This window comes from Ylistrum balloti, unplaced genomic scaffold (assembly GCF_031769215.1).
Source record: "Ylistrum balloti isolate Yb309-2 unplaced genomic scaffold, AGI_CSIRO_Ybal_v1 Utg369758, whole genome shotgun sequence".
Lineage (NCBI taxonomy): Eukaryota > Metazoa > Mollusca > Bivalvia > Pectinida > Pectinidae > Ylistrum > Ylistrum balloti.
In genome coordinates, this window is record NW_026781958.1 from 2,404,681 (window position 1) to 2,431,887 (window position 27,207).

At 36.7% G+C, this 27,207-nt stretch overlaps 2 protein-coding genes across 2 annotated transcripts in view; both read right to left on the reverse strand.

Moving 5' to 3' along the window:
• Positions 1–1,818: 1,818 nt before the first annotated feature.
• LOC132543500 (neo-calmodulin-like) lies at positions 1,819–14,548 on the reverse strand. The gene is made up of 5 exons (XM_060207008.1): positions 14,451–14,548; positions 11,961–11,997; positions 6,848–6,991; positions 4,815–5,054; positions 1,819–3,928 (listed from the first exon to the last, which is right to left on the reverse strand). Exons 1-5 carry the CDS (start codon positions 14,451–14,453, stop codon positions 3,900–3,902), a joined length of 453 nt encoding a protein of 150 aa, XP_060062991.1. The 5' UTR covers positions 14,454–14,548; the 3' UTR covers positions 1,819–3,899.
• Positions 14,549–20,275: 5,727 nt separating this feature from the next.
• The window catches only part of LOC132543590 (EF-hand calcium-binding domain-containing protein 6-like), a 38,006-nt gene continuing 31,074 nt past the window's right edge, over positions 20,276–27,207 (reverse strand). The window contains exons 9-11 of the mRNA XM_060207105.1: positions 22,155–22,298; positions 21,528–21,773; positions 20,276–21,013 (exon numbers count right to left, since the gene is read on the reverse strand). Of these exons, the coding sequence (XP_060063088.1) occupies positions 20,982–21,013; positions 21,528–21,773; positions 22,155–22,298 (422 nt within the window). The 3' untranslated portion in view covers positions 20,276–20,981. The remainder of the gene's footprint in view (positions 21,014–21,527; positions 21,774–22,154; positions 22,299–27,207) is intronic.

Sequence of the window (27,207 nt, forward strand, 5' to 3'; positions counted from 1 at the left end):
TCGTAACATTGCATGTTTATGAACAGTATTTCGAGCAATACTGATACAACTTTTGAACAGAGCTATGTATCATAATCGAATGAATTTTGTCTACATGGTATGGTTACGTGATTTTCACCCTCTTGTCTTTCTGATAGTACACTGCATGTAAAATACCATTGTGACACAACGTTGAAATAAACGAGCTCTCAGCTCTTTTAGTCAGGTATAAACATTTTGTTAACAAGTCGACTGAAGATATACTATTTCAAGAAGAATGAGTAACTGTTGGCAGGTACAGAAAGCCTGCGTATATCTGGTTCCCCTGGCGTTTGACTACCGTGTTTCCAAACAGTTAGTGCTGTGTTATGGAGGGCATGAGCATGTCTGTCAATGTCTGGGAGACCTCATTTATGAGTAGTATACTCAGTCAGATAGTCATTGATTTCCGAATGTATGTTTTCTAGGGGTTGAGGTTTGGGGTTGGGGGAGGGGGATGTCAGTATATCGGGGTTACAAGGGTCAGAATGAGAGAAACTGAGAATGTAGGGATGCCAGAACGTGTCAACATCTCTAATAGACATTGTAATATATATAGATAGTGACTGTTATCCTTTATATTTACACGTACCTTTTCAGTGACGTAGACAACTCACTACACCTGCTCCACGCTCCAGAAAATGCTCACCGTATCCATCATACATTTAATACATACACATATTGTACGTTAACTTATACTACACCTGCTCCACGCTCCAGAAAATGCTCACTGTATCCATCATACATTTAATACATACACATATTGTACGTTAACTTATACTACACCTGCTCCACGCTCCAGAAAATGCTCACCGTATCCATCATACATTTAATACATACACATATTGTACGTTAACTTATACTACACCTGCTCCACGCTCCAGAAAATGCTCACTGTATCCATCATACATTTAATACATACACATATTGTACGTTAACTTATACTACACCTGCTCCACGCTCCAGAAAATGCTCACCTTATCCACCATACACTTAATACATACACATATTGTACGTTAACTTACGGACTACATACCACAATACATTAGATAAAATAACGAAATTCGTACATTATATTAAAATAATTTAGAAACAATTACATTATCTGTATATTTCTAAGATCGATATTCAGAATGTGACGTCACTTGGATGTTCCGTTAGTAGACGGCAGGTGTCGCGGATACAACAGAAGATGATTGTGTTGAAGTGTTAGTAATGTTATATCAGGGACGTATGCTGGTTATACTTTTAACTGAATACGGTTTTTACTACTGACAGTTATTATCTAAATATTTGCCTTTTTCCAACAAATTCTGTTCTAATTTAAGTGTGTTATATTCAAGTTTGATCTCCCTCTCTATCTTAAGTAATAAGCTAATATATTTTATACTTACAATAGTGAATGACATTCTTAACGTTGTTTTAGATGAAAAGTACGGGGTATTCCCGTTTAATGCAGGTTATTGCTAAGTTTGGAGTATTGCGTGGTAGCATATGGCCCGAAACACAAGAGGAGACACGGCACGGATTTCAGCAAAGCTAAATTTTTACAAATGGGAAAATCAGTATTGATTTAAAACTTTCATACTAAAATATTTTATAAATAATGACCAAAGTGTTTATTTGTACGATATGTATGTATATAAAAACACACATTGCAGAAAAGTAGGTGTACTTTTACCGTAAAACTGGTGTACATGAAGACGGGCTTTACTACTTCTGTTATAGAGACTACTGATTATCATCTTCCACGTGTAATTGCATCAAGGAGACAGCGAAGAAAAGAAACATAACTCAATGGACGAGAATCATTTTATTTCTGTAAAAAAAAAACTGACATCGATATCGTAGAGATAAGGCTAGATTAAAAAGTTTCAAATCCAACGTTCAGAATACAGAGTAACTCTAGGGTATAGCTTATAGCAGTGATACAAATCTGATAATCATAGACATTCGGATCGTGATGATTATAATGATACACTGGAATCAGTCTTAACCGGACACATTTGGGACCGAATAATTTGTAGAGAGTTCCGGATTGTAGAGAGTCCATTGTTATAATATTATTCGATTTGAGACTTAATTATTTTACCGGAAAAGGCAGATATCTTGATTGCACAGAGTCCGGTTTAGACAGAGTCCACTGTATCATTATCAATAAGGTCCGTTCCGGTGTCCTGTGATATCGTTGTTCCGGTGTCCTGTGATATCGTACGTTCCGTTGTCCTGTGAGATCGTAGTTCCGGTATCCTGTGATATCGTACGTTCCGGTGTCCTGTGATATGTAGTTCCGGTGTCCTGTGATATCGTACGTTCCGGTGTCCTATGATATCGTACGTTCCGTTGTCCTGTGATATGTAGTTCCGGTGTCCTGTGATATCGTACGTTCCGGTGTCCTGTGATATGTAGTTCCGGTGTCCTGTGATATCGTACGTTCCGGTGTCCTGTGATATCGTACGTTCCTGTTTTCTGTGATATGTAGTTCCGGTGTCCTGTGATATCGTACGTTCCATTGTCCCGTGAGATCGTAGTTCCGGTGTCCTATGATATCGAACGTTCTGGTGTCCTGTGATATCGTAGTTCCGGTGTCCTGTGATATTTAGTTCCGGTGTCCTGTGATATGTAGTTCCGGTGTCCTGTGATATCGTACGTTCCGCTGTCCTATGATATCGTAGTTCCGGTGTCCTGTGTTATCGTACATTCCTGTTTTCTGTGACGAGCTCGTAAGCAAGTATACATATCACAAACATATTTTGAGCAACGTATAATATTGAATCTGGCAAGTGGGTTGGTTTTATCTTTTGACGCTGGTGGCTGCATCATAAACTAGTTTAAAAGCATAATTTCTCTCTTTTAATTTGATCTAAATCTACCACAATAGTGGGCTTTCTATCGCTAATTACCAATCAATAAGGTTTAATACAGACAATGTAAAACAGCTGCCTCAAAAGGTAAAACGCATTATCTTTCAATTTGGATGCACATACAGAAAATGCAATGTAAAACGGACAAAACAGCCAAATTGATACTTCGGAATCTCTCGAAGGTTAGTGAACGGGAGAGTGCATACGAATAACATGTATAAATGATACATTAAGTAGGGCATATACAGATAAATATCATAGGAGTACAATTATAGATAATCATAGGTTATATAAATAATAATAAGGATGATACAGAAAAAATGATATGTAATAGAATGATAAAATAATATATCATACGTTCTGGAATCACAGGTGCTTGAATCGAATTATATCCCGCCAACCAAATATACACGTCGAGTGTAAACTATTGGACTCAGAATCCCTCATATACCGACGAAGTTCTGGACTCACTTCAAAGTGTACGGAAAACTAAAACGATATTCTCCACGTGTGTAATCATATATCACAAATATGATTTTAAACTATATCACGTTGTTAACTTAAAAGGTATCACGTGATGTTTAAGATAAAAGAATGTCTATTGACGTCACGTGCGAAGCACTGTAAAGAGAATATCACAGGAATTCATGAGGGTGGACTGCAATACTGTAAGGATTGTTAAATCCCTTGGCCAAATTACAATCCTTATTTGGCAGTACCACGTGACGAGGAAAGGATAGCGATTGGTTCTTTGAAATTATAATCGATCTTTCGATTTACATATAATTTATACGGGAATCCATTACAAAGGGATTTTACTACAGTAGGAATAACTTCGCCTGTCACAAAACACACATATATCCTCACATCCACCCAGATCAGGTCATTTTAGGCAAAGTTTTCTCAAGTCAAACAAACGGAACCTTGGAATCCGTCTGGAGGAATCGCTGGTAAATATCATCCCATATAAGGAAGTCTTTATTTGAATCTTAGGTATCATTACTGCTCGCCCCGCTGTCATTTCGATATCATCACCATTTTGAATTCTAAAACATAGAATAAACAGAAACCGAAGGGAGTTAACTCTGTTACAATGATAGACGCTGCGGGTCTGCCAAAAACAAACACAAAGTACTTATCATAATATTAAATTGATAAACGATGTTTAGTATGAAGTATACATGTTGTTTACTTCGTCTGAATATGAACTCGTTTGGTATTAACAAGCATGAAACCAAATCACCATTATACACAAGTAGTTAAGATTTATATCTCGTTATTTTATTATAAAGTGTATCAATCGATATTGATTATTATAAATTTGTCATCGATATGTTACATTATTTATTTCTGTTATTTTAAAGTTTATATCAAAAGAATTCTTTTAATTGAGAAAGCATATAAATATTGGTGAAAACAAACAAAAACAAACTCTGTCAAAACCAGATTTCTGTTTCAGAGACATTCAAATTACATTTGCTGTTGCTTTGAAACCTCAAATGAATCTGTATCAAAAAGTTATCAACTTTAGAAATGTTTTTCTTTTCATATTTCTATTATGCCTCAATGCGAGTAAAATTACTTTTCCTTACGAACTCAGTTAAATATCATTCTTCTACTATTTTTCAAAGCAGACAAAGTGTTCTTTAATAGCAAGATATTTGTGTCTTTCTTGATGATTTGCAAAATGATTTACGGGGTAAAGGGGGATTACTCCCACAAACAGAAAAAAAAACAATAATTCGCTTTAAATTCCGTTTTCCAGCTCTCGGACACCTTTAAGTCAATAGAAAAAAATATAACCCCATTCTTTTGTTCTACATAAAGTCCCGTCCCTCCCTTTTGTCACGCAGGTCTAACACATCCTGCCCACCCTCAAACGATCACACCATTTAGTGAGACCTTCCTTTCCGTCAACCTGTACACCCTTACCATGGAAATTAATGAGACCGTCCCCGTTCAGGTCCGCCTCGATAATCATCTCCTTTATCTGTGTGTCCGTCAGTTTTTCTCCAAGAGCAGTCATCACCTCTGTTAATTCATCTTCGTCTATCATTCCATCGTTGTTTTTGTCGAACATTCGGAAGGCTTCTCTGAATTCTTCCTCTGCATCTACTCTAGAACTATTATGCATCATGGTAAGGAATTCGTCAAAATCTATAGTTCCATTTTCTGAAAAAAAAACTCGAAAAAATCAGCTATGTCAATAATTGTTAAACGTATATTGGAGTTGGCGGTTGCAGCATAAATTCCCTTGGGCAGAACTCTGGCACTCCATCTGCTTTAGGCTGTGTGACAACAATTAATGGGTGATTTAGTGCTGTAACAAATTCGCCGTCAGATGGCGCTACTGTCGAGGTTTGCACAGAATAGCAACTTTTAATACAACTTTCGAGTTAGCTACAGCAGAGCCAAGCAACAATTTTTACTGCATCAAACAGCTATTTCGTCCTTCTATGGCTCGTCAGTGATGCTAAATGCCGAAATTGTGAACCCTATTATAGCTGAGGAAAATCAAAATGATCGACAGTGAAGCTAAACTCTAGAACAGAGAAAACTAGCCCAGTTTTTCAATGAATTTTGTAATTTTGATATATCTTGTAATATAAAAACAACGTCAAGTACATATAATGGCGGCTAGTTACGTGTTTTCATCAGTAAGACGATTTATTAGCAAACGATGGTTTATTACAATTTCAGACCCGTAAATAACAAGGAAATTATAAAATTATAAAACAAATCATAACCCCAAATCAAATTCAATAATAATTAACCAAAATATGATTTACACAGGGATTTCTGAAAAAGTACAAGGAATTGTTTTACTGTCCGGAAGAGTAAGCGCCTTCTGCTTCATCGACGACACCTGCCATGTGAATCTTGGTTGTAAATCTTGTTGTAAGTAGACACATTATAAAACCAACAGGAAAGCTAACTAGCATCAAACGCGTCAAACTACTCTTTCCTCCGATGACAGGCTATAGCAAGTCATCATTCAAACTTCAACCATTACACATAGTTCACAAACCAATTCTGTCCTATCGAATTTTTTTAATGTCAGTTTCTGTTTTGCAGTCGCTTTCGAAAGTCGAAGGGAGACAACTCGTACAGTCACTCGTCTGATACGGTAGATTTTCTCCGAGTATACACGCAGCAGACATTAATAAAAGTTCCACTATCATGTAAAATCAAAACAAGAAATAAAATCAAAACAGATCAACGGCAGATTGTCAGCATAACTTGTTATATAAGGGATATCTTATTATGTCTTCATTAAAAAAATCTAGCATGGAATGATTATTGGTTAAATAATAACAAACATAATTCGCGATATCGATATCGTTTGTTTAAAAAGGCCTGGTATCACTGAAAAACCATCAAATATAAGACATGCAAGCAAAACATATTTTTCTGGTATACCGCGATAAATTTTAGCCGATCTGTCAAATTCCGTTACAAACTTCCTCTCCATCACTTATCTGAAAGATTTTGTTAAACAGAGTTGATGGTTTGGCGAGAAGAATGATTTACATACTGTTCACTTTACTGTTTACATATCGTAAAATATGAATAAAATGTCGTGTAAATATCGGTAATTTTTGCAAATTTACGGTTTTATTACTTTGTGAGAGATATCCAAAGAACGACAGTAAATACACTGTTTGGCTATTAAATGGGGGATGAAATCATTTGAAACCTGTTTTGTTGCCAATTTGTGAAGAAAAGTTTCAATCGTATTTAAAACTGAACTAACCTTTGTTACAAAAGGAATAAATATTGAACAATAAAAAAATAATTCCAAATGAAGTTAATATTGTATGACACGGTGTATTGTTCAATACGACACCAGAGTTATCTTTCCTAACATTTAGTGATTTAAAATAATAATTACTGTTGAAAAATACAGAGGAAATAAAAAAAAATATCAATAAGCAGATAAAAAGATAGAAATATATGATATTTACCATCAAGGTCAATCTCGTTGATCATATCCCTAATCTCGTCGTCGGTGGGATCTTGGCGTAGTTTGAGCATCACACTTTTCAGTTCTTCCAGAGTGATCTTTCCGTCTTTATTTTCGTCAAACAAGTCGAATGTCTCTTTATAGTCTGTCGAAAGAAAGACTTCGTAGAAGAATGTACATCACAGGGTATACAGTATTCAACGTTTTTCAATATGTCTCGGTATATTGTACAGTAGAACCTCAAGCGTTATAGCCTGAAGGTTCCTCACAGCAACCCCTAAAAATGTAGGGCAAGCAGGGATTTGGGCCTTATGGTTTCTCATTGTATCCCAGTACATAGGACCACCAGGGTTGTGGCCTGATGGTTCCTCACTGTATCTCAGTACATAGGAATACCAGGGTTTGTGGCCTGATGGTTACCCACTGTATCTCAGTACATAGGACTACCAGGGTTGGGGCCTGATGGTTCCTCACTGTATCTCAGTACATAGGACTACCAGGGTTGGGGCCTGATGGTTCCTCACTGTATCTCAGTACATAGGACTACCAGGAATGGGGCATGACGCTTCCTTAATGTATCTCAGTACATAGAACTACCAGGTTTGGGGCCTGATGGTTCCTCACTGTATCTCAGTACATAGGACTACCAGGGTTTGGGCCTGATGGTTCCTCACTGTATCTCAGTGCATAGGACTACGAGGGTTGGGGCCTGATGGTTCCTCACTGTATCTCAGTACATAGGAATACCAGGGTTTGGGGCCTGATGGTTACTCAATGTATCTCAGTACAAAGGACTTCCAGGGTTGTGGCCTAATGGTTCCTCACTGTATCTCAGTACATAGGAATACCAGGGTTTGGGGCCTGATGGTTACCCACTGTATCTCAGTACAAAGTACTACCAGGGTTGGGGCCTGATGGTTCCTCACTGCATCTCAGTACATAGAACTACCAGGGTTGGGGACTGATGGTTCCTCACTGTTTCTCAGTACATAGAACTACTGGGGTTTGGGGCATGACGCTTCCTTAATGTATCTCAGTACATACAACTACCAAGTTTGGGGCCTGATGGTTCCTCACTGTTTCTCAGTTCATAGAACTACTGGGGTTTGGGGCATGGCGCTTCCTTAATGTATCTCAGTACATATAACTACCAGGTTTGGGGCCTGATGGTTCCTCACTGTATCTAAGTACATAGAACTACCAGGGTTGGGGGATGATGGTTCCTCATTGTATCTCAGTGCATAGGACTACGAGGGTTGGGGCCTGATGGTTCCTCACTGTATCTCAGTACATATGACTACCAGGGTTGGGGCCTGATGGTTCCTCACTGTATCTCAGTATATAGGACTACCAGGGTTGGGGCCTGATGGTTCCACACTGTATCTCAGTACATATGACTACCAGGGTTGGGGCCTGATGGTTCCTCACTGTATCTCAGTACATAGGACTACCAGGAATGGGGCCTGATGGTTCCTCACTGTATCTCAGTACATAGCACTACCAGGGTTGGGGCTGTTGGTTCCTCACTGTATCTCAGTACAAAGGACTACCAGGGTTTGGGGCCTGATGGTTCCTCACTGTATCTCAGTACATAGGACTACCAGGGTTGGGGCTGGAGGTTCCTCACTGTATCTGAGTACATAGGACTACCAGGGTTTGGGGCCTGATGGTTCCTCACTGTATCTCAGTACATAGGACTACCAGGGTTGGGGCCTGATGGTTCCTCACTGTATCTCAGTACATAGGACTACCAGGGTTGGGGCCTGATGGTTCCACACTGTATCTCAGTACATAGGACTACCAGGAATGGGGCCTGATGGTTCCTCACTGTATCTCAGTACATAGCACTACCAGGGTTGGGGCTGTTGGTTCCTCACTGTATCTCAGTACATAGCACTATCAGGGTTGGGGCTGTTGGTTCCTCACTGTATCTGAGTACATAGGACTACCAGGGTTTGGGGCCTGATGGTTTCTCACTGTATCTCAGTACATAGGACTACCAGGGTTTGGGGCCTGATGGTTCGTCACTGTATCTCAGTACATAGGACTACCAGGGTTGGGGCCTGATGGTTCCTCACTGTATCTCAGTACATAGGACTACCAGGGTTTGGGGCCTGATGGTTCCTCACTGTATCTCAGTACATAGGACTTCCAGGTTTGGGGCCTGATGGTTCCTCACTGTATCTCAGTACATATGACTACCAGGGTTGGGGCCTGATGGTTCCTCACTGTATCTCAGTACATAGGACTACCAGGGTTGGGGCCTGATGGCTCCTCACTGTATCTCAGTACATAGGACTACCAGGGTTTGGGGCCTGAGGTTTCCTCACTGTATCTCAGTACATAGGACTACCAGGGTTTGGGGCCTGATGGTTCCTCACTGTATCTCAGTACATAGGACTACCAGGGTTGGGGCCTGATGGTTCCTCACTGTATCTCAGTACATAGGACTACCAGGGTTTGGGGCCTGATGGTTCCTCACTGTATCTCAGTACATAGGACTTCCAGGTTTGGGGCCTGATGGTTCCTCACTGTATCTCAGTACATATGACTACCAGGGTTGGGGCCTGATGGTTCCTCACTGTATCTCAGTACATAGGACTACCAGGGTTGGGGCCTGATGGCTCCTCACTGTATCTCAGTACATAGGACTACCAGGGTTTGGGGCCTGAGGTTTCCTCACTGTATCTCAGTACATAGGACTACCAGGGTTGGGGCCTGATGGTTCCTCACTGTATCTCAGTACATAGGACTACCAGGGTTGGGGCCTGATGGTTCCTCACTGTATCTCAGTACATGGGACTACCAGGGTGTGGGGCCTGGGAGTTCTTCACAGCGTATCATTCATTATTCATTCAGTATAAAACTTTATAACTAAACCAGTAAAGTTCATCATAAAGTGATGATTTGACATTTCTTTCCTATGAATATTCTGAAATGATGTTGCTAGATCTACAATGACAATAGTTTGCAAAATTTTGAGTATTTGGAAATCTTAAAATACTTCCCGAGCATTCGTTTTTCGAAATAGAAAAAAATAGTTAATGAAATGATACAAAAGTATATTGTACGCATAGATGGTTTTGGAAATTACAAAACTGTAGCGTTTACATGGCAGTATGTCATGAAATTGACATGAAGAATGCGTCTACTGACGGCATTACGTCACTTCCGGTATCAAACATGTGATTAGACTTGATAAGAACGGACTTTCCAGTTAATCAGCGATAACCATTTTTCTTTTTTTTCCCTTCTTTATTTTAAAATTTTTTCTTATTGTTTTCCCGTTTAGTCCATGCTATTTTTTAGTACTAAAGCTTTCTATTTTTAAAATTTATTTCTACTTTAGCTTACATATATTTCTTATTTGAGTAAAGCAGAGATCGCGTTGTTAAAACATAATTGTTATACGGTAAGTAGGATTAGCAATACGTGTGTATACATATCAACAGTTACGCCTTCGGAGAAATGTATACATTCGTTTGTATGATGAGTCAGCAAGCGAAGTCACGTGATACTGAAATTTATCATTGATTTCATAAACATGAACTTTAAATGGTAGAATTTCATTATAGCATTATGATATTTAATTCAAACTTTCCACACATATTTATGCGATAGTGTGTATTTTTATTACTTGAAAGTTCGTAATATCAACATAGTCTTAATTCAGGAACATTCAATGTGTATTATGTCGGTCAGAAAAACATTTCTTGTGCTTTAAAAATAAGAAATATTTTATCAATTCTCAAACAGTGGGGAGGGGAATAAATGTACAGGTTCTTAAGTTAATGTATTTTATTATTTACATGCAGTGACTTTGATCACAATGCAATTAAATTGACTTCTCAGCTGGAGAAAATAAAATGCAAATAGTTATTCAGCATCAACCCTGGATACAATACGATTGATCCGAGAGGAAAAATATTCTAAAGACAAATTTAAATAAAAGAAAAAGAGTGAAATGATCGTAAAAGTGTATGATTCACACGTACTCAACAATGACTGGAAAGTACAATATCATGTATTCTCATAAGTGAGTGTTTTGACCGAGTGTACATTGGGCGGGTACGATGCAGACGACTCTATTAGCATTGCTGTGTGTACAAGGTGATTTACATCAATATAGCCTTGGGTCACCGTTTATACGGAAACCAAGATTAGTCTCGTGATAGACATATTCTTAAGATCCAATTCACTACCACGTGATTTTAAAGTAATGAATATGCGGAAGTCATTTTACAGTTAAAATTAGCGTTGAAGAGTTAACTAAATCTAATAGAGTGTTACTTTTCAAATAACTTATATATATATACATATTGACAAATGTGGATACGAAAGCTGCTTCAATCTAAAATCTAAATTCTACACTTATTTTCTGTTGAAGTTCATGTTAGTAAGTTTTAAAGCGATGACTCATATTTCAAATATATTTTTGTATCCCGTTTGTCAATTATCGCATTCTGAAAACTGGTTGTCAAACTAGCATTTTAACAACTTCACGTCATATTTCTTGCAGAAAAATTAATGAAGACGAAATAAATATTAACAAATTTTACCATGAAAAGTTATTTATCAAGATAAAAATATCCGTTGACGTCTCGTGACTGTCTTTATCTAACGAAGTTCGTGTGTGTTCCCTGTGATGCTTCGGTGAATATACATTTTTTTTTAATTTTAAGAGTAGTGAAAACCGGATTAGGTTAGGTAGTCCTATTTTTACTTATTCGCCATAGTCACTCAACGATAGCAGAGGACAGCAGAAATAAACAAATTACATTAAAAGAACTTACAGGGCTTTCCCTGGTTTTAGAAGTTATTCTGACGCTTCTATTCCAGACTCACAAAATGAGAAGCTAATGTTTCAAGTTCATTAAATTTCTACCAACATTTGAAAATATATGTTACTAATTACCCGGAAGTAATGATGTTCTATCACAAAATCAATGTACTTTTCAATTTTCATGTCGGTACACGCAGATCGATAAATCAACAACATCTACCCGGAAAAGAAAAGGACAACTCCAATACATGGAGCATACATACGTGACGGGTCCCTGTTCAAGGTCTCTTGCTCATGATCATGTACAAAGAGTGTAGAATTCTATTCTTACCTGCCAATTTTTCTGGTGTTATATCGTCAAGACCAGCCTGCAAAACAAGAAGTGTATCAGATGTGAGAAAACTGGAAACTGGTAAACTTCTTGTAAATTTACAAAGTCTCACAAAGTAACCTTGTAATCAAGCCAAATGCTGGGAGGAAGGTGTGAAAGGATCGAAGGTATTTCGTTGTACAGAACAAACACGTGCAACTTCTGTTGAACATATGTACGGGATGTATTTCTCGGTCTGTTTCACCCATTCCAATCGGCTAAAATTTCCTCCTCGCCCATATTTGGAAAATTCGGAGATATCGGTGTCGTAGAGAGATTTTCGAATCGTTCATTTAACCTCATCCATTTCGACATGGTTTTACCTTCAGTCAATCTAGAGTCATCATTGGCTATTGAAAATTATAACTGTAGCCTTAAAGTGTTGCAGAAAAAAACAATGTATATCAGGCTGCCTCCTCTAACGAGAGAAATGAGGTTGATATCTTGGTTTTTTTCACAGCTTAATTTGCCAACATGCTAACGGTGAGATTGGGGTCTTTCTGTTTTTTGTATTTTTTTTTGGAGTTTTTGGGGTTTTTTCGGGTTGGGGATTGGGTTTTTTTTTGGGGGGGGGGGGGAGGGAGGGGGAAGGGGGGATTGTTTTGTTTTTTTTTGTTTTTTTTTTTTTTGTTTTTTGTTTGTTTTTGTTTTTTTTTGTAACAAACTTGTGTGACGTCTCATTTAGATTGCAAACCAAATATCTCAAATTATCAGCAACGTCATACCCAGGTGGTCAAGATCAACATCTATATCTATCTTTTTTCTAATCAAATTTATTTATTTATTTGAGTTTCCATACCTTCACAATTGATAAGATGCAAATTCAACTATCACTGGGATATGAAATAATGACAGAAAATTTTAAAATACAGTATAAAAGTAATTGGATTTCTACTTTTTACAACATAGAGATATCGACATTTGTCGGTAATAAAATCACGTCATGCTTTGTCTGTTCAAAGGCGATTTTATCATAATATGGTCTTAACTGTCAACAGACTCGTATCAAATGTCATCAAAACAAAACCTTCTTCTCTAGAATAGTAAGGACAACAATAGATCATCGTAAAGCCGGATATTACATGATAATACAAAAATAAAACGTGATACGCGTCCTTTATTGTACACCGAGCCAATCAGATAACCCTTTTTACTTATTTGTTTATCTGGGAAACAGAAAAGACGTTTAGATGCCAAGTTGAATCGCCTTTCCCGACCATGCAGACAACATACACGATTATTACTCCTTACCACTGTCCCAGGTGGTTCTTTGATTTGAATATCGTATCTGATTTTGTTTGGAGTTTTAAGTATATTTTCTCCGTTCCCTTGTGTACAATTTCACTACACATATACTGTACATTTTATACATAAACCCATTACCACGCGTGTTACTGGGGAATTTCGATACAAAAATTTTTTCCCCAAAAAACCATGTTTACTAAACTGAAAGTTTGTGGATACAGTACATATGTATGTATATATACATGTGTGTGTGTGTAGTGTGGGAGTAAATATCGCTAATGGAAGAGACGTAACTTAAACAATAATATCGTCCAGTGATATGTATGTAAACAAACATCCCTAGTCGACTGAGGCAGTTCCCTACAGGAGATATTATGTAAGCCCATCATGTATCGCCTCTGTCATTACGATACACCTATTAACACATGCTGATGTTAATACTGTGCTGAATGGTATACACAACTTATATATCTCCCTCATATCTGATGCAAAAATATCTGCATTGACAGAATATTTGCATATTTTTCATGACCAACATAATCGATTATTGAAATCCTGCATACACGTGCGATGCACGCGCGTCGTATAAATGAACATCTGATCGTAATGGTAGTGTGCCCTAATCTTCTATTTTGCCTAAAGGCTGTAAAGACCTAGATCACTGTAATCTGTGCGAGATACGTTAAATGAAGGCACACATGTGAGCAAAACAAACAAACATCCACGTAGTTTGGTGTGAAGTTGTTGGCTCAACACGAGACCAAAGGTGAGAGTGTTACTGATAGCTTTATCATTAGGTATAGTACGGTATGCCCATCTAGCACATGTTGGCACGCAGAGGCAGATTCCAACGAAACTCTCTGCCCCGCTCTTGTTTTGTATTAAACTCACATTCTTACAAGCTTAACCAGTTATAAGTTCCCAATTGCCACCACTAGAAAATAATCTTTTTATCTGGAAAGAACACAATTTATAATAAAAACGTGTCTGAAGACATAACACACACAGCACGGTTAGTTGATAAATGTCCGCCCCCGACCTAGACAGATTATAGGTATCGATGTATATATATGTCGTTAAAACTCCCGAACACATTTAGCGGACTGTTCCCCATATCATCAACACATACAAGTCATTAACATATATTACTTGTAATTGTCTATATGTTTCTCAAGACTTACACAGGTCAAATGTCATTGCACTTACCATGGCGCGTGCTTTCCTTCAGCATCAACCGTACCCCTTCTCTAGCTTGGGATGACTCGTTGGCGACGTTTTCACTATACACGCCCGCCTGTCCGTAAACTGTATACTACACTATCGACAAGCTATACACACGCACACCCCTCACACTATATACCGGGTTGCGCTGGCCATTCTAACCCACTGTCATCTCTTTTTATCCAAAATATGAATGCATGCAATTTAAATAAATAATATATTGTTTCGTAGAGATAATTTATAGGGTACATTATTACAGATTCGGATTAATGGCTTTTCGTTGTAAGCATACAGTGACTAAATTGTTTACAAATATGTGTATTGATGAATGACGTAATGACATACAGTACGTCCATCATCTATTTCATTCCTAACACTCTCCTTCGTCGCCATTGACCTCACCGGACCAGTGACTTTCCTAATACACAACACACGGAAGTCCACTCACGTTTTACTCGGTAAAACTTTATAAGTAGAAAACCATCATAAGTCCATTGCCTCACTTGCCCTATTTCAAATTACATTCCCGGAATTCTGTAAATATTTACATGGTGTACCTAAATCTTACCGACTGTGTATACAAGTGACAATATGCCATACAGATTCGGCGGAAAGATGTTATCATGAAATGTATGTAGTAATTCGTTGTCAAATTTAGATGACGAGAATTAAATATACAATGTTTGAACGAGATAAAAAAAAAAGATTTCTTCATTTCTCGAAGTTCACCCTTTAATTTCCGTGTCATTCCTGACTATCCTAACCCCTGACGATTTGTGTTTCCAAGGAAAGCTGAGAGATTGACTTGTCTTTGTTGTCGTGGTTATGGTCTCTGGCAAGACACTTTACACAGATAGCTCTAGGTAACATGTAATGGACCTCCCGTGTGTTGTTCAGTGAGGTAACAAGTCGCTTTAAATGTTCCCTACCCAATAATACCCTGACTGTTCACGGGTCGATAAATCCAGTAGACACTCTACTGGTTACTGAACACGATTGGCTTTTTAGAACATCTTTTTCTTAGATATGTCGCTGTCAGAGTATTTTTTTATGATTACTTACGAAATCCAAAGTATTTTGCTCACAATTTTCATATATCTGTTCTTACCAGTGATTATATAGTGAGTGAAACCTTGGATTGTGAAGTTGTATGAAAACATGCCCTTACCTTGCATGCACTTAAATCCAACACCATCACTAAAACGTGACTAGTCAGACATCGTAGAATAGTTTTTCCCTGCAAAATATGTTTTTTAATATGATAAGAAAAATCTGGCATCATTTTTCAGCTTGTAGTCTGTTTCATCTCGCTCTGTTTAACACGAATGCGTTTGTCCTTCAATCGTAAGACATACCTGTTTACTATATAAAGTTGAACATATCTAAGACATTATATCCGTGTAACTCTCCTTTGAAGGAGGTGAGTTTCCCAATGCCATGTCTTCCTCGTCAAAGCACGTGAAATAATTATTAGAAGTGACTTGGCAAGATTAGTGTTGGATAAAGACACTCCCGAGATTCTGTTTGCTACTACATGCTTTTTATAGTCATGAAACTGTGGAAATAAATTTTACAGTGAAAACTTAGTGAAGAGTAAATTATAAGTGTTGAGAGATATTATGTGTTTGTTAATGTGTTCCTTGTCAGCGAACGTGAAAGAAGATAAATCTTGTTTTCATCTCGCTCTGTTTAACAGCGATGAGTTTGTCCTTCAAACTAAATGTAGTTAACTTAACTAGAAAATCCCCTTTTTTATTTTTACAGCCTCTAATTATCTTTGAATGGAAAAGAACACAATTAAGTTTATTACATATCGAAACAATAGTCACTGGTTGACTGATGTAATAACAAATACCCCATTACCTACAAAACTCAAATAGGAGGGTTTCGAGAGATGCAAGTTGATGAAGATTAAGTGGAGATGTTACGGTGGTCAGAATATTTTCACTATGAAATATTCTACTTCCTTGTGCGAAATGAAGTTAGACTGGTTGGGTTCTTGAACTAAACATTCTGTCTCTGTCGTCTTTTTATCTTTGTTCTCATTTGGGAACGTGACATCACTTAACTGCGTCGACAAAAAATTACATAGCAATAGATTGTAATGTCAGCGTTGAATCAGAAGACGGTTATCATTCTAGAACATCTGGTCCTATTTTCATTGTAATTGTTAATGAATATCTGTGTAAGTTCTTTATATGTTTACATATTGTCTTCATTTTATTGAATTAGAGTTTAAATAAAGATTCTGCTAAATTGTCAGTACTTTCTAAGTTGTTTTTGAGTCACCAGTGACGTGTCTTTACCTGTGGTAACTTGTTTTGTGTGTTTATCAAGTATCTAGACTTTTCACATTGAAAGTAGGGCGTGCTGTGTATACTGAGATAACAATCATGGAAAAACATTTTTCATTATACAAACCTATTCCATATTTAAAAACTTGTTTTTGATATACCGGTGGAATTTTAACTTGTATAAAGCATGAAAGCCAATTCGAAAGATTACTTATCTCAAACTCCGACGCATTAACGATCAAAAGCAAAACCTGGAATATCTGCCAAAAGTATAATGTTGACGATATATTACCATAATTGGACACTACACGCTAACACGTCTAATTTGGCTGCTACCACATACATGATATATATATATATATATATATAGGTGTAGATGGTACACATGATCACGGGTCAGTATGGAAACTTACAGCAGTTTTAACAATGTCTGTCTGTATAAACGTATTTCCATTCATCAGTTGATTTTACTACAATAAATCCATACATTGTATATTGATCTAAGTCATTAAATTCGCTACATTTGAATTAAGTGTAATTGAAGGCCATTTTCACCATTCCTAAAATAATGCCTGCTGGAAATATTTATCGGTCAGAAACTATGAATCCAGGAACTCATATGACAGTCGTTATACGAAAAATAACATCCGTGTGGCAAAAACGGTATTATGTATTTACACACAAGCAAACCCTAAGGCTTACATCAAAGTGGAATCGAAAATCGACAGAGAAATAATTCTGATTTATGGAAATGAAATCGTTTAGTAGACCATATCTTTATGTGTTTTGTTTGTCCGTTCCTGAGGGCAAAGTTTGGTTTACGGGCGAAATCGGAAGATATTTAAAGTATAGACCTTAAGGTTAATATAAAGCAGTTCCTTGTAGGTTATATACAGTGTACGGTCATTGTGTCTATCACTTCATATTTACAATTCATGCAACATGCAAAAGCTGTATTGGATATAAACAATCAGGCTTCAGTTCTCAACCATAACTACCTTCATTAATCTGCCGCTGATCCGGTTGACCCATCAACAACCCTGTGGCACCAATCCGGTTGACTCGTGCCACCAAAATGGTTGACTCAAGAGAATATTTCATTAATCTGTAACAAGCTGATTCCAGTAGACATATCTAACATTTCGTTAGCCCTGCCGCCCCTAATCCGGCTGACTCTCGAGAACATCTTGTTTAACTAGGTGCCACTAATCCGGCTGACTCTCGAGAACATTTTAATAAACTAGATGCCGCTAATCCGGCTGACTCACGAGAACATTTGATTAAACTAGATGCCGCTAATCCGGCTGATTCACGAGAACATTTTATTAAACTAGATGCCGCTAATCCGGCTGACTCACGAGAACATTTTATCAAACTAGATGCCGCTAATCCGGCTGACTCAGGAGAACATTTTATTAAACTAGATGCCGCTAATCCGGCTGACTCAGGAGAACATTTTATTAAACTAGATGCCGCTAATCCGGCTGACTCACGATAATATGTGGTTAATCTCGTTGGAAATAACGTTGGAATTGGTTTACAAAGAAGACACGATTTCCTAACGCTTTCTACTTTAAATAACTTAATAAAATTCAAAACATATAACAGAGGTCATTATTAATTTCAATGCTTCTATTAGGATTCGAACCCGGGACCTCTGGCTTACAAGTCTGACGCTCAAACGATCAAGCTGAAGTGCAATTATCTGGTACTACACACAGTACCTTACTGTCCAGATCTCGGAGTATTGCTGTACAGACATAACCATTGTGCTGTTACATGAATCTGTCACTAACCCGGTTGACCGATTTAAATATTTCGATCACTTCTCCATTCCATCCACTTTAATGGTTCATCAGTCAGGTTGGCACTTTTTTCTTTGGCTTTCTATAATTCAGTTGTCCCCAACGTAAGACAATTTTATTAATTGAAAGAGCATAACAATTCCATTTATTCAGTCCTCTACAACTCCATTCACACATGTTTATAAGCATTTGAAAATGCCCTTTTTTCTTGATACATATTCTTGAATTAGTTCTCGAATTGCCTTTCAGATAATCCTTGGATTGGTTCTCGATGTCGAATTCGAGATATGCATTGAAACATTTCACGAAACACCACCTTCGAAACATATATTGAGACATTTTTTCTAAAAATGACTTCGACAATTCCACAATTTAGTTCTCGATGTTGTTTCAGAGGTCTTCAACAGTTCCTTGAAATAGGTTTTCAACTATCGTCTGATTCCATCCAAAAAATTGTAAATAATATAACAGATGGTATTCATCCTTTTCTCGATCTAGTCAGGCACTAACGTGACTCTTTAAAATGGATAAAATAACGAGGACATGCCAAGTGTATCAAATAAATCGTATGTCGCTCCGCTAGTTGTTTTTAGTTTCCTCAGTAAACATAGCAGTGTTCCACTATTCGCTTTCATATCACTCACTTGGATACTGTTGGAGTTATTACCCTTGATTTACACTGCTTTCGCGATCGTAAAAAAATGATATATTTTCAACAAAAAATGGTGGTTGGTTCAAATCGAATTCAATGAAAATTTTACAATCTTATGTCAGTTGTCTTCCTTTACAGTAGATATTAGAAACTTTACTTCAACAAAGTGCAAACTATTATTGTGTGTACTCGCTGTCACTTACGATCTACAAACAACCGGTACTCATTGTTCGCCCGTTATAGAATATAACTTGTAATGAGGTTGATATAGTGGGTTTGCCCTGCAGTATTACAATTGTGTAGTCCATTTTAACTGGGTCACCAGTATATGTATATATCCGGTCTAACAAGTACTATCATTGTGCAGCAAATGTATATAATATAGACATCAGGGTAAACATGTTAAATCATAACACGAGTTATGTCCCTTGTACCGCATCTCGAGCGAATATAGATGCAGTAATTGGAATCTTGATATTTTGCTTTCTTTCTTTTAGTGTTTTGTTTTCCACTCTGAGCTTTTCTTTTGATACCCATCCTCATATGTTTCCTGCTATTGCAAGGACGTTAGATCTCGTAAAAGAAAACTAAATATCAGAGAGACGAATACTGTGTTTTGGATGCGTAAAGCACAAGTTCTTCAAGAGCAAACCTAAGAAATCACTGTAGGTAGGCCTATATTCGAGATTTTTTGATCGATAACGTCCGTAATCACAAGTTTAAAACACGAAGACATTGGCAGATTCACGTTCATTTTTTAATACAGAATGATAAACACGAATATAAAAATATATAATAAGCTGACATCAGCAGTGGAAATATCAAAGTTGGAGGTCAAATGAATTACACAAGAAAACTAATTACACAAGAAAACTAATTACACGATCTATATGTGTGAACTGTAATACACAGAGGCACGGTTTCGGTAAAATTAACACAGTACTGAACATTGCAACATTTGATCTATTATTTACTTATTACTAGTACAGTTATTTAACGATTTAAAAATTATCATTCAGATCGATATATGTAAAAGATGTATCACTGACAATGACTAAGATTAATTGAAAAGATAAACACAAATGTAAAATAAAAAAAAAATCTTCAGCGCCACCAAAAATTACAAACGCTCAGGGATGCATTTAGCTAGACACAAAACAACAGGTCAATTAAAATAAAGTAAAGAATGGAATTTGAAAGTGACTTAGCTAAACATCAGCTTTTACATATAATGGTATAGGGAGCAAGTGTTTATTGATTACAAATTCACTGCTATATCGATAAATACACAAAACAACCCCGCAGAACCACTGAAGTGAAGTAAACAGACAATCACGATCCTCGTTCTCATGTCGAAATTGACATTACTTGTCACTTAAATATTTGATTCATTATTGATTTTTTAAGCATCGTATATTTGGATTTTGCTGATTCCATAATTTAAACTCTGTCAACGTGAACTGAATTACAACATCTGGGTTGGGATACACACAGGTGTACCGTTATTACATGTATATACGTGAAAAAAGACACTCAAAAAGTAGGTCACGGAATACTCACAGTTGTAAGTCTACACATCCACACGATAGTGGTACTCATAGATTAGTAATACAGGACGTACATCGAACATAGATACATAAAATATACATCACATTCAATATTGTAGCAATGAAATGGAATGTTTTTACGATGTCAAGTTCTCGGCTCCCGATTCAGTGATTTGTCTCTTTTATAGTCTTGTGATATTTTTATTCAAATGAATTTGTCAGTGAGTCTTCAGGATCATCTTCACAAATTCTGAAAAAAACAATGTTTTATACGTTTGTGAAATATTTAACCCATTGCTTACTGTTAGTGGTCTATAAATTACCTAGGTATCCACTAGAATGGCACTGCCGGCACTCTGTAACTTATACGTACAATAGACAGAATTATTTTTACAATAGTGACCAGACAGCCTTCAACTTCAACTTTTCAATATGTGCAGTTGAACTTCGTTATTTCGAAGCCGGCGGGACCGTTGGAAAACTTCGAGTTATCCGAGTATTCGATTTAAGTGAGATCGAATTTGTAATGAAAAGTAAGTCTGTAATAGACGAAATACTTCGAATGAAACGGTATCATCGAGTTACACAAATTCGAGATAACGAAGTTCGACTGTATTTACTTTTATCGAAAAACTCATATTTGGAACAAAATTTTATCAATAATTATATGTGTCGTGTTTACTTGGAAGGTATTACCATTATGAATTTAGCTAATAGTTATTTGAACTTAAATTCTGGTGTAGTGCATGCAGACATAATTATACCTTTGTAATCTATCCTTTTATCGCCGTTTCTGTCCGCTTCGCCAATCATTTCATTCACCTCTTCATCCGTCAGCGTTTCACCGAGATTATTCATCACCTGCCGAAGTTCGTCGCCGGTGATAAAACCATCACCATCCTTGTCGAACACGGCGAAAGCCTGGCGCATCTCGTCCTCATAGGTGGAAGAGTTCTGGTTCCGGTTTACCATCATAGTGAGGAATTCTGGGAAATCTATCGTCCCATTGCCTTAAACGGAAATAGAGGATTCATCGATTTACTCTATCGACAGTGTCGTTTATTCAAAATGATACTTTGTAAATACTTGATGATAGAAAAAATATTATTCAAGTTCATTATCGACGACACGAAAAATAGGAACTTAACAGGCATGAAAAGAAATTGAAAGAAAATATCATAAACTAAGAAGCAACCAAAATCTAAATGGAAAACAACACCTGGAATTTAAGAACGTAAGAAAAACGACATCACGAAAATGAAAATAAATTGATAATAAAACAATAAATAAATTCAGAAAGAAAAAGACATTAAAGAAAAAATCCAACAACTGTTATACAAATACAAATAAACGAAAACTAGCGAATTGTGATGACTCATCGCAAACTTCACCATCAGCATCAATGACTTTTATCATGTCAGTCAGTTCCTTCTCAGTCGGGGACTGCCCCAAGGCTCTCACAACCGTCCCTAGCTCTTTTGAAGAAATGGTTCCATCCCCATCCTTATCTATCAGACCGAAAGCCTCCCGGTATTCTGTAAGGGAGATAACTCTGATTTAATATATCTTATTGGGTACTTTAATTAACTAAGCTTGTTCACGGATAACAATATATCGTTAGTATGATCTTCTGTCGACTACTTGTTAACATTATCGATCACCTGCTTGAAAAAAGGAGAAAAATCCAACTGATTATATCGTTTTCCTATGGTATACACCATACTTTGTTTTTATTCCTTTGCATGGCGTTAACGTCAGTTAAACACAGATGAAACAACAAAACTGTTTATGTTTCAATAGTCTGACTTTCAATCAATGTTGCAGGGTAAATAGAAGACATGGTCAATGTCTTCAAATATAAGCTGTATTTTGGCTCGGGACAGAAAGATAAAAAAAGGTGGTTCGCCACTTTTGTCATTCTTCATCCTCGCCGAAATACAGCATATATTTTAAGACATTGACCATGTACAATCTATCTCCCAGTAATCATCAGGAAGTTATGTTCTCAGCCTTGGTATTGTGATACTGCTATAACACTGAGGTATCGATTCGTTTTCTATGATTTCCGTGTTATTTTACAAATATTTAGACTGATTTGATGACAGTTGCCTGTAGCATACTCGTTACAAGGTTAAACAGGCTTTCATTATATCTCGGATGTAGATATAATTATATAGTAATGCAACTTTTGATTTTGGTTTTAGTCAACAACCATATATTTGTTTTGTAGGTATAAAAATATTTACAACTGCCTCTGTTTCTGAACAATAACCAAATTAAGGCCCAGTTCACCGCGTATGCATACATGTACGGGCGCATCACATTCAAATGTCCGCGGTACACTGTAATTAGTATTTTCTACCGAAGTATTTTGCTCAAATAACTAATTTCATAGCAAAAAAAATATAACTTTTCTCATTATCTAACACTACAATTATGAAAGCATTGCAACAATTAAAAATAGATATTTGTATGAGGAAAAATTTATCGAAATGTGGGAACTTTTTCTTTTGTTGTCAATTAGTGAATTTGGCAATCAGTCAAAGCCTTTCCTAAATAACTGTTTCGTATAGATTAACTTGACGTCGAGATCATTTTGAGCGTAGATTACAAATGGTAAATGCTTGTACTGGCTCATTGCATGGTGGTTTTTGTAAATATACGCATTAATCTTTTGTTTACTTTATAAGGTCGTAAACTAAACTATATATATAACAGTAATAGTTTCAGATTTGAATTTCCCGTTGAAATTGTACCTGCTTTTAATACACATATATTCTATGTACAATTCGTATCCATGAATATATATACATTGCGATCCAGGTGTTCATATCACAAAATAGACTATTTACCACTATGATCTTGTCTTGAAATTCCAGTATTAACTTCCTTAATTGGGGATGTCGGGTGGTACAGTTGTCCATTTCATTTGGCAGCGCGATGTTGTGCCGTAGATTGTGGGTTCGAGACCCATATTTCACAGGAATCGAAAATAGTTTTCTTTCGTCACTTGTGTTACCATGTTTCAATATATATATATATCGAAATTGGACGTTCGTAATTACTTTTTGCTTCAAGTTTTGTTTTTACCAAGTGCGACCAATAGCTTTTTCAGTGATATTCTCGTGATATATGCTTGGTTTAAAGAGCCAAACCCACTCTGTTATAGATATTTTTTTTCAAATTTTATTGATTGGAAATGTCGTTGTATACTAATAGATAATAGAGAAATAAAGACGTGTATAAAGTTTCGAACTTGAAATTGAAAGGGTACCAGAGAAGTCACGTGATACGTTCAGACGCGGTCAGAACCAAAACAAAAGTGGAGAAAGAGGTGAGTACGTCCATGTGACATCGCGTGTAAAGAGATTTTACCGATAAATGCAATCAATATCCTGTTTGGAAACGTATGTTATGATCACATCTTTCAATGCTTAGATATGACACAAAAACGTGCAGATTACGAGAAAAACTACGATTAATTGCAAAGAGGCCCTCAAATGGGGGCTACGGTACGGTAACGAACATATAGAACATCGCGAAATTAGTTTAGTTTAGTTTAAACATATTTTATTGCCAAAATATTGCAAGAGGATTGGGCACAAGTTCCAAGAACTTATAATCGCCCGCTCCTAATTATTAAACACATACATATGTACACGACATCATAAGATGGCAGATAAAATTAGAAGATAACATGATAATTTATATTGAGAGAGAGAGAGAGAGAGAGAGAGAGAGAGAGAGAGAGAGAGAGCTTCATCTCTTTGAATAATAGTAATGATAATGAAATAGTTGAAATGATTTGCATACACACATACACACACTAACATCACTAGATCTATATACATGTATGTGACTAGTTGCATACAGTACAGTCAGCACAGTGATACACTGTCCGCTATTCATTTCCCTCAGCTGTTCAAATGTTCATCACATCCCAAGCTAAAGTGGCGTTCTCCTTTTGTTTCCTTGCATTCTTAGAATTTCCGTTTCCACCGTGCCGACTGAGACTGTATGCAACACATAATTTAACAACTATTTACGAAGGGATCATACATACAAATTCGCTCACATACAAAACCATTCCAGCAGACGACACTCTACTCAGACTCACTCTACTAAAACATAAAGTAAGAATATAACAAAAACATAATGGTGAAATTTAACAGCTTTGGCAGAAGGAACCAGACTTACTGATGAAGATGAGACACACGGGCTTTGACTAGTTAAACCTGTGAGTGCTCGAAATAAACTGTTGAGCATTAAGGAATAATTCTTCATTTTCATTGTACGAATAATCCTCGTTACCAAATAATAATTTATCTGAACTAAGTGGTAAAAATGTATGGAGGTTTCGAACATTCGTAATCGTTGTCGAGTAAATCTATTGCAGATGAAAAAGAAATGATGAGAGTTTTCATAACCAAAGCCGCATGCACAGTTTGGAGAATCAGTTAGGTTGGCATTAAATAGATCGGCATTTAATGCACTACAATTATGACGGAGTCTAGTTAACAAGATATTTGTTTTTCGATCATCAGACAAATAAAAATCAGGTACTCTGATTGGCTCATTTTTTATACGAAGACATTCTCTAAAGCTGTTGAAAGTGGGTTTACTTCGAATGTTAGGATCAAGTTCGTTCCATGGTCTTATAGTAGAGGGTATGAAAGAATTTTTAAAAGTTTGTAGACGAGTATATAGAATGGAGTATTCATCATTATTTCTTAAATCATATGGAGTAATGGTGGAAACTAGAGGCGGGAGAATGTCATTTAGATAAGAAGGGGCTATATTGTGGATTTTGTAAAACAGTTGCAGTTTGCGACGGGTACGTCGTTGGGACAATGATTCCCATCCAGTTTCGAAATGGATCTACCTAAAGCGAATATTCGATGATAAGAGTATTTATGAATATGATTTTAGAGTGATACTACACGGAGAGAGCCAAACAGAGAGCGATACAGAGCATGAACCAGACGGTCGAGGGCGCGGAACGAGAGAAATAACCCAAGGGAGAGGCAGAGGCACGTTTTCTTCCCCGCTTCCCTCGCACGCTTTCTGCCATGTTGGAAGACGGCAGATTTATTCACAGTTCTTTGCGCATACGTCAGAGGGCAGGACTTCCCGCATAATTATGAATTAGCACTGAGTCGTTTCGAATTATTTTTTAAAACTATTTATTACGTTAGATTGGTAGGGATTTACTTTAAAATTGCGGTATTACAGGGTTAGTCAGAGCTTTTGTTACCCGAGAAAAATAGAAAATCATGACTTTTTTTTGGATATCAAATAATATCGGTCTAGGAGTGGGTCTGGCTCTTTAACAATGTTGTATCAATCACAAGCTTCGCATTATATTATATTAACATTAGATGTGTACACACTTGATTAAATCAGAGTTGTAATATTATCCAGACATTGTCTAATTATGCTACAATGCAGAAATGATAATTAGATGGAGAATAATATTATCAGCTTATGCTAATTTTCCTTTGATGTTTTTGTGATTAATACGTTTTATGCGATTCTTTCGTTGTTATTGTATCACACTCCCACGCCTATCAACAAATGGTAAGTCATGATGTGCACGTGTACACGTACACCATGTCACCTAGACCACACATAAAATCTATATTGTATATATTAAATTATCTGTTTCATAACTTCATTTACGCAGAACTGAAACACTGGTTCTTGCCGGGAGATTCGGATTGTCATAAAACTATGTTCCCACACTCTAATTGAGTATACCATTAAAGCGTCATCAATTATCTTGTCGGGGGCCTTTTTTCCCTTACAACTGTCATGCATCTTTGATAATCACGTGACACAGAGCAAGTTTTTGCTTTACCTAGCCTGTCCAAATATGATAAGGAAAGTGACAAGAAAGCACATGTACTGTTAATTGCTAGCATATCGATAAGATAAATGTTTATATAGCTGATCAAAGTCAATGCTTAGTTTGGTTTTGAGTTTAAGCTGAACACAAATACTGAATAATTTATAATAAATAAATATTTAACGAAACATTGATTTAGTATGAGCCCAAGATGAGGAAAGTGATAAGAAAGCAAATGTACTGTTATTTCCCCCAATTACCACCATATCGATATAAATGTTGCTTATGTGTCTGTACAGAGTCTGAACGAAAACTAAAACTAATTACAACCAATAATAGATAACGAGGGAAAATTTGGAACAATGAAGTGAAAACATGAAAAGCATATTTTAAAAAAATCATGTCAACATAATCATAATCCAATTCCAATTAAATAAAACTGGTACCGGCCATAAGGGTAGCACCGCAATGTTTAAAGTCTGGCTCCCTTATAACATACAATTTATTGACTAAACAAATATTTTACTAAAGTGGAAATAACAGGCGGTTACACCGCTTTTGTACTAAACAATTTAATCAATATATCGGAGAATACTACA

Bases quoted from the DNA above. Each gene is read 5' to 3' on its own strand.
- LOC132543500 (XM_060207008.1), bottom strand. The intron at 6,992-11,960 runs GTAAGAATAGAA...TTCTTTCGACAG, and splicing joins AACACCAGAAAAATTGGCAG to ACTATAAAGAGACATTCGAC. The intron at 5,055-6,847 runs GTAAATATCATA...TTTTTTTTTCAG, and splicing joins CAACGAGATTGACCTTGATG to AAAATGGAACTATAGATTTT.